General features: G+C 55.3%; 1 protein-coding gene across 1 annotated transcript; it reads left to right on the top strand.

Moving 5' to 3' along the window:
• The first annotated feature begins 1,221 nt into the window (after positions 1–1,221).
• RND1 (Rho family GTPase 1) lies at positions 1,222–7,927 on the top strand. The gene is made up of 5 exons (XM_045801147.2): positions 1,222–1,432; positions 2,219–2,306; positions 4,926–5,035; positions 5,923–6,057; positions 6,802–7,927. The coding sequence occupies exons 1-5, from the start codon at positions 1,313–1,315 to the stop codon at positions 7,045–7,047; spliced, it is 699 nt and encodes a 232-aa protein (XP_045657103.1). The 5' UTR covers positions 1,222–1,312; the 3' UTR covers positions 7,048–7,927.
• The last annotated feature ends 486 nt before the right edge of the window (positions 7,928–8,413 follow it).

The following is an 8,413-nucleotide window of genomic DNA, read 5'->3' as shown; positions in this document are numbered from 1 at the left end:
GACAAGATCCAGGGCATCATGCTCCAGAGGCACTGAGCTCGACAAGGAGAAGAGACCTAAACTCTGCGTGCTCTCGTTTTTGCCCAAGACCAGCTTTACTCCAATCCCTGATATCCAGGAGGCCTTATTTAGACTGTCTTGGTTCCTGAATAATCAGTGGGCTATTCAAGCTGTGTCTATCCCACGGTTCTGCCTAGTGGAGAGGCTCCTTAATATGCAAGGGCTCTGAGAGGCAGGGCTGGTAGGCAGTTACGTAGCTCCTCTCAACCTTGGGTTGCCCTCCAGCCTGCTAATCCCAAAGTCCCAGGCCCAGGCTTCCAGTCCGGACTTTAACCAGATGACACACAGAGCGTGTCGGCATTAGTAGGTATCAACCTGGAACTGGACCTGTGCCTGATTCATCCAGGAAGCTGACCCCGGGCGGCAGAACAAACACCCTTAAGCAGCTCCTGCCAGGGTGAGAAGTGATCTGGCCCAAGAGGGACTTTGTTTGCTTTGTTCTCTTCTCCCTCATCCCCAGTTGCCAGACACCCTCATTCCTTTCCCTCTGCCCATCTTGTGTCAGGAACTACGTGGGTTTTTTCCAGATTATGCAAGAAGACTTATCTATCTATCTATCTATCTATCTATCTATCTATCTATCTATCTATCTATCATCTATTTATCTATTTAGGTGAAGGCGATTCCAGACTTGGGTATTGAAAGGGGTACAGCGGGAACTGATAAAGGGGTACAGCAGGAGTCTCTGGGAGAGGAAGCCAGAAGTGGTTTGGATGGGGATTAGATGGAACAGAGGTCAGAGATCTGTGGGGCCACCCTCCCACCCCCCAGCCCGGCAGCCACCTGTCTATAGTTGAGGCAGATCCTGCTTTTCTCTTGGGACAACGCCAGCTTGACCTCATTTTCTGCCTTCATGGCCAGTTTGCTTTTGACACTAATTGATGGACACTCGAGACCATTAATTGTGCTTCACGTCCCCTCCCCCCTTCCTAATACAAATGCAAACAACGTGGGAATCCCCTTGCAGAGGAAGCAAAGATGCAGCTTTAAGAGAAAGGGAAGGGAGGAAGAGGGCACTGACTCAGATTCTCCTACCATTGGCTGCCGGAGGGGATCCCACCTCAGGGATTGGCCTTGACAGAGTCCGCCTCCTCTTGTGATTGGCTCAGCCGGGGAGATATAAGGCGGCCGTGCCGGCCTCCTGCTCATTTGGAGCGAGGCGAGGAATCCGACCGAGTTTTTGTGCCGAGGCGCACCTGGCGCAACCCTCTCCTCTCAGAACCTGAGTCCAAGTCCCGCGGAGGCTAAAGCCATGAAGGAGAGACGGGCCCCCCAGCCAGTCGTGGCCAGATGTAAGCTCGTTCTGGTGGGGGATGTGCAGTGCGGGAAGACGGCGATGTTACAGGTGTTAGCGAAGGACTGCTATCCCGAGGTGAGCGGCGCGCCCACCGGCCGGCGTTCCTCCTGGCCTGCTTGGCTTCCCCGGGGCTAGATTGCCACCTGCCCGGGGGAGCTCTCTGCCCCCAGCTTACCGCCGCCGCCCTGCCCCATCCTCACCGCCCGGCTGGAGGGCCGCCCTGCCGTAGCTTCCCCTGAGACCTGTTCCACTTCTGCCGTCCCGCTGGCTCCTCCTCACCTCTTCACCCACAGGCCCCGATCAGATGCCCTCCCACCTCCCTTCATCGGAGTCGGCTCTCGGGAGAGGGGCCTGGAGGCATTGGAGAGTCTGGGGTTTCTTTTTGACGTAATACCTGCCCGTCTCCTCATCCCCTCCTCAAAGGATCCGCGGGCATGTCTCCAGGCGGGCTTCTGCTGCCCTGCTGATCCGGGGGGCTTGGGGGAGAGAGAGAGAGCTAAGCATTTGCTTGTGCCTCTGAAATTGGGAGACGTGCACATCTGGAGAAGAGAGAAATCTGTGGGTTTGCCTCCCTGACCATCTAGGATGGGGCGGGAGGGGAGGGGGCTTGTCCCCGGCTGGAAGTCATTCAGATTCCTTTTTTCCATGGAGCAAAGTGCCTGTGCCTCTACACTCCCCTCCTTCCTGTGCCCTGTGGTCCCTCCTGCCCCAAGTATCCCCCTCCCCTCCGCTCCCCTGCCCCCTATCTCCTGCCACTTTAGTGTCTCGCTAGGGTGAGTGGCTTCTTGTGTGGCCAGCACTAACCAGAGGGTTATGAGAGTAGGGGCGCCCAGGGTGTGACGAACTCCTCTGTTTCCACAGACGTATGTGCCCACCGTGTTTGAGAATTACACGGCCTGCTTGGAGACAGAGGGACAAAGGGTGGAGCTCAGTCTCTGGGACACCTCAGGTAAGACTGCTGGCCCCAGATGCCCCCTTCCCACCCCCACTGGTCTGCTGCAGCTGCTGTCTTTAAGAGATTGTTTCCCTCTTTGACGGGGAGGAGTGTGTACGATGCTGCCCAGGAGACTGGCAGAAGGGCACCTGAAGATTCCCTTGGTTGGCGGGTCCAGGGGTGCAGAGTGCATGAGCCCCAGAAGCCACTTCCCTGGGTCTAGCTCCCTCTTTCAGAGGGCTGGGATGGTGAGGTGAATGGACCCATGACTATAACTGGGGGGCAGTCAGGCAGGGCTTCTCCATTGCCCCTCCCTGCCCTCCGTATCCCCCCACCCCCGCCTTTACTGCCCCAGAGCCAAGCCAAGTAAGAGGCAGGAGTCAGTGCTGCTGGAGGCAGTGGTGGTGAGGCCAGGAGACGAGCCCGCTTTGGGGAAATATTGCTCCTGACTCAGTTTTCTCTCCTGCATTCCATCTTGGGCCACTGCTGTCCGCCTGCCGCCTGCCGCAGCTCTGTTCCCCTTGTCATACCGCTGCGGCTCAGGGATGGAGCGATGCATCATCGATGTTTTGGAGGGTGGGGGAGATGGCTTTAATGTGGGGCACAGTCTCGTTGTATATAGTTGCAGGGAGGGGGGTGGCTGTGACAGTCACCCCCCCCACCCCCACCGCACCGTAAGGGGCTGAGGTAGAAGATGCCCGGTCTTTCTGGAATGTAGAAAGCAATATTTTTCCTCTCAACCCTAAACCCTCAGTGCTAGGCAGTTCTTTTGCTTTGATTCTGATCCGTTCCCCTTATCTCTTTTACTCCACTTCTTTTTTAATAGCCTGGACTCAGAGTCATAATTAAGGTCTAAAAGCTAGGAATAACAGAAAGAAAATAAAATCCACCCTCCAAAAATGCACATTCGGGCTGAGTTTAAGGAGGAACTGTGTAAATCACTACGGGTTTCCTGTTACATATAATAAATATGCCACCCTACTCCTCAAAGAGCTGTTGTTCCCGGGATCTAATTTTTGGGGTTTGAAAAGATTGGGAGTAGGGGATGGATAAACAGAAAATGAGACTCCCCCTCGCTTCCCTCCTTCCCCAAACAAAAACAAAACCAAAATTCCTCCACCTGGTATGCCTTCCTCCGTCGCAGTTCCAGGGGTTGGGAGGCAGGGTTCTGGTTATCCTGGACTGTGCTATGCTGGCTGGATCTGACTGGAATGCAGCTTGGCTGCATGATGTATGGGATTTCGGCTGCCCTACCCTGCCCACCCCTCAGTCTTCCCAGAATCTTACCGCAGCTCACCTCTTTACTACCACTGCCCCAAAGTGCCCCCGGCCCACCCCCACGTCAGAATGCAGCCCTTGAATCCCAGTCCAGAGAATGGAAAGTCAGCAAAGTGGTGTCTGTTCCCCGTGTCGCATCCCCACCCCCCAGTTTCAGAAAGGATGCAGGCTGTCAGCCATCCTCCAACTCCCGCTTGCAAATGAGGTGCCCACAAGGGAGGAAGAAGTGGTAGTGGTGTGTGGGATGGGGCTTCCCAACATCGTGGCCAGGGTCGAACCTGTTCCCATTATTCACTTGCTGGTCTTAGGGGAGGGGGACTGCCTGGAGCCAGAATGGAGGCCTCGTCCCCTCCCCTCCCCCTTCCCCAGTGCTGCAGTGCTCCCTTTGCTCAGTGCTGCCAAGCGAAGACCCCACCTCAGACAGGGGATGGGGGCGGATGGCTGAAGGGGCAGACAGTTACTGAGACTCCTCTTTACGCTTTTTTTTTTTTTTTTACGACCAACCCCCCACCCCAGCTTGGATTCCCCCCAGTTTCCATGGCGATTGCAATGCAGGGAGAGGGGCTGCTTGCTATTCTGAGCACGGATTGTCTGGGTTCCAAATCTGCTACTGTTCCTTCCCCGGGATGGAGGGGGGGCAGGCCGAGCCCCTCGCCTTCCCCCATACTGGACCACCTGGGTCTGCATCGTCTGCTGCCCTCCCTTCCTCGAGCCTCCGAATCCCTAGCTCTGGGTGCTGCTCTCTTTGAAACTGCCTCCCTGAGATCTTGGGGGCTAGGGGCTGCAGCTTTTTGCAGGCAGAAAGAGTAAGGCACTGAATCCGTGATGTTCCTGCTCCCCTGCCAGCCTCCTAGAGTTCTGACCCCATGGCAAAGAAGCAGGGCAGCCGGTTACGTAACAGGCAGGTTTGCTTCTTCGTTGGAGAGACCCTGGAGCAGAAGCGGGGAGTAGAGATTGGGCAGCAGGCCGACTCTAGAAAAGACACCTGATATAAGCCCTGGTCTCTCTGCAGGGGTGAGGGCATCCTCCTCTGGGACTCAGAAAACTGGCAGACCTGAAATTTAGCGCACTGTAGGAGACCCAGACAGGGCCAAATTACAGTCTACCCCCTTTTTATTTCCCCTTTTCCCTTTTTCAGGACTAAGGAAGATGATATTTTTGTACTGCTTTCTGGCAGGTGGTCAGGTCCCAAGCTTCTAGGCTCTAGCATGTTCCCCTGGGAGGTGGGTGGGGCCAATGAACCTAAGGGCCAAGAATGGTATTCCCAGGGCTTGCTGGGCTTAGGCTCGCTGGGCTCAGGCCCGCAGGGCATGGCAAATCCCCGGCTCACCATCCGCTCTTTCTCCCGCATACCAGGATCTCCCTACTATGACAACGTCCGTCCGCTCTGCTACAGCGACTCGGATGCAGTGTTACTATGCTTTGATATCAGCCGACCCGAGACGGTGGATAGTGCACTCAGGAAGGTGAGTCTGGGTAACTGGGCAATCTCTGGCTCAGCTGGAGAGCAAGAAGGAATCTCGGGGACCTTGTTGTCCAAACCCCTCTTCTGTAGCACGAAGAAACTGAGGCCAGGGAAGGAAGAGATTTGCCTGAGACCATACCATTAGCTACAGCTCTAGGACTAGAACCCAGATTCCCTCCCCCTCTGCCTCCTGCCCTTGCCACAGCCTATGCTGCTCTGCCAGAGGCCGAGCGAGGGAGGGTGGTACTGAAGACGCAGGAGGCGAAGGATCGAGAGTCAGAACTTTTCAGTGGTAGAGTTGGAGGGTTGGAGATGGGGTCTTTTGGAGGCAGCTTCTGTAGCCCTGGATCCCAGGCCCACCAGGACTGGGCAAGCCAGGCAGGCCTGAGCAGAACTGCTGGTAGGAAACGCCTGGTCTAGGGGCAAAGTCTGCCCATACTGAGTAGTCAGGATACCTTGTGGAAGTAGTTTCCCAGAAGACTTTGGGATTCTCTCCTTTCCTTGGGAAGAGACTGGTTGGCTGCCTCCCTTTTCCTCCTGGCGTTCTGGACCCGTGAAGCCCTTTCACTGGGTTGAGGGGGCAGATCCATGCCCCACATGCTTGGCAGAGAATGGGAGGAGATTTTGCCCCTGTGCTTCCTTTGGTGAACTGGGCCATTGAATGAGGGGACAGGCTCTCGGGTCAGCACTCCCGTGGCCCCAAAGTCCTCACCGGTGGGAAGATGATGTAATGAGTGCATTGGTGATGCTGTGTGACTCAGGGAGGGCTGGGCTGGTGATAAGCCGGATGGCGTATGTGATGTTGCCAGCTGGGCTTCTCCAGGTATCTGCCAGCCACTGACTCTTCTTCCTTCTTCCTCCCCCCTCCCCTTTTACATGGCTCTTCAGTGGAGGACAGAAATCCTAGATTATTGTCCTAGTACCCGTGTTTTGCTTATTGGCTGCAAGACAGACCTGCGAACAGACCTAAGCACACTGATGGAGCTGTCCCACCAGAAACAGGCACCTATCTCCTATGAACAGGTGTGTGTGTGTGTGTGTGTGTGTGTGTGTCTGTGCGCGCGCGCGCGTGGGCACACGCATGTGTTACAGGTGGGCACACGCATGTGTTACAGGTGGGGTGGGCACACACATGTGTTACAGGCTGCAGGCAAAGGACTGGAGATGTGGCCCTTGCTCAAACTCTCACTTCGGCAAGGGGAGAACTGGCGTGCTGGGGGGCCGTCTCTAATCAGCAAACCAGCCATCTTGCTAGAGGCGGTAGGCAGCTGTCCGCCCCGTTCATGCTGTAGATTCCTGGGTGTGCCAGTATTTCTCTGTTTTTTGTCGACCACCTGCATTAGAATCACTAGACGTGCTTGTTAGAATTCTTGACTCCATACCTGTCGAGTCACTCTGGGAGAAAGATACAGAAATTGGGTTTTTAATGAAATTCTTGGGTAATTTCCTTTCACATGTGGGAGCGTAAGGATCATTTCTTTTAAACCGGTGGTTCATGTTAGAATCGTCTGGGGAGCTCTTAAAAATATTAATGCCTAGGCGCTACCCACAGAAATTCTGATTTACTCAGTCTGGCATCAGTATTGTTTTAAAAGCGTTACAGGCGATACTAAGGTGCACTTAGGCTTGCCCTTCAGAAAATCATCAGTGGAGGGTGGTGGTGGGAGACTGGCACTTGGGTCCCATCGGGACCACTAAGCATAGAAGGCAGTGTCTCCGAGCCGTGTGGGACAACTGCCCTGATGACAAGACCTCGCCCCCCCACAGGGCTGTGCCATAGCCAAGCAGCTGGGTGCGGAAATCTACCTGGAAGGCTCTGCTTTCACCTCAGAAAAGAGTATCCACAGCATCTTCCGGACCGCGTCCATGGTGTGTCTGAACAAGCCCAGCCCGGTGCCCCCAAAGAGCCCTGTCCGAAGCCTCTCCAAGCGACTGCTTCACCTCCCCAGTCGTTCCGAACTCATCTCTTCTACCTTCAAGAAGGAAAAGGCCAAAAGCTGTTCCATTATGTGAAGTGGGGGTTGGAGAAGGGAGGCAACCTCCCACTTCCTCCCTTGGGTTGCAGAGGCACGGGGAGAGGGAGGATGGGACAATTTAGGACACTGGACATGCGTTTTTCAGACGGCCACGGTGAGGGCTTGGAAGGAGACAGGAATGGGATGAGGAGAGAGCCAGGCCCGGCTTGAGGACCTGACACTGAGAAAGAACCATCACACCCCAAGCCAGGCACTAGGTTGTGGTGGGGGCGGCTGCCCCAGTGTCCCCCCGCCCCTGCTCCAGAGAAAGGAAAGGTGTGGGGGTGTGGGGGGCATGCTGGCCTCACGGGCTTGGGGGCCGACAGGAGCCTCAGCTTCAGCATCATGCCTCTTCCACACAGCGCTTCCATGTGGGCCACAGTGGGCCAGGGGATGGGAGGGGTCCCCGAGCCCTTCCCTTCCCCTCTGAGGAAGCCGCACAGGAGTGGAGTGGGGAAGCCAAGAGGCGGCTCCCTTGGGAGCTGAGCCCAGGTGCTTCATAACTGAAATCAGAAGGGCAGGAGCTGGTCCGAGCCAATGAGAAGGAAACCTCATCTTTGCATAGCCCATGCCTCATGGAGAGGTGACATCATACATTCATATGCTTCTCACCTAAGTCCGCAGGGTCCAAGGGAGAAGCCCCAGACCCCCTTCTCTCGCAGTGTGGGGGTGGTGGTGCTGCCGGGGGCAGGGCTGGGTGGGCGTCACCAGACTTTTTCTGCCCTAGGGCAGTACAGCTGGCATTTGTTTTATAGACTCTTGTCTTTGGAATCGGGGGGAGGGGGGAGTGTTTCAATCTGTTCTATGTTCTGTGTTTAAAGAAGAAAAACCTATTTATTAATGAAAAATATAACACATATAAAGAAGTGGGCTCCGTTTTCTTAGTTTCTTTCTCCGTTCTCCTTGTTTGTCCTTGGCTGATGCGGAAGAAGCTATCCTGGGGCCCTTTCTGTGGGTTGCAGAGTGGCTGCCTCCACTGTTCTCTGGCATCTCCAACAGTATCTGCCTTTCCCCCTACCTGCTACCTCACCCAAACCCTGCCCGAGTCCGATAAGCCAGTGAAGAGCTCCTTAGCTCCAGCCCAGGGTTTCTCAGCCTTGGAACTAATGACATTTTAGACTAGGGAATGCCTTGGTGCTGGGGCCTGTCTTGTGTATTAGAGGATGTTTACCAGCATCCCTGGCCTCCACCTGCTAGATTCAGTAGCACCCGCCTTCTCTCCACTGCCCCCCCCCCCCCAGTTCTCACAGTCAAAATGTCTCCAGATATTGCTAAGTGTCCTCTGGGACAAAATCACTCCTGGTTGAGAACCTCTGCCCCAGAGAGTCCAGAGGAGAGAGACAAGGTTGGGTGAAACCATCGGT

This window comes from Ursus americanus, chromosome 25, assembly GCF_024610735.1.
Source record: "Ursus americanus isolate L20-20 chromosome 25, mUrsAme1.1.p, whole genome shotgun sequence".
In the NCBI taxonomy this organism is placed as follows: domain Eukaryota; kingdom Metazoa; phylum Chordata; class Mammalia; order Carnivora; family Ursidae; genus Ursus; species Ursus americanus.
The sequence above is the reverse complement of the archived record's forward strand: the minus strand, read 5'-3'. Positions and strand labels throughout refer to the sequence as shown.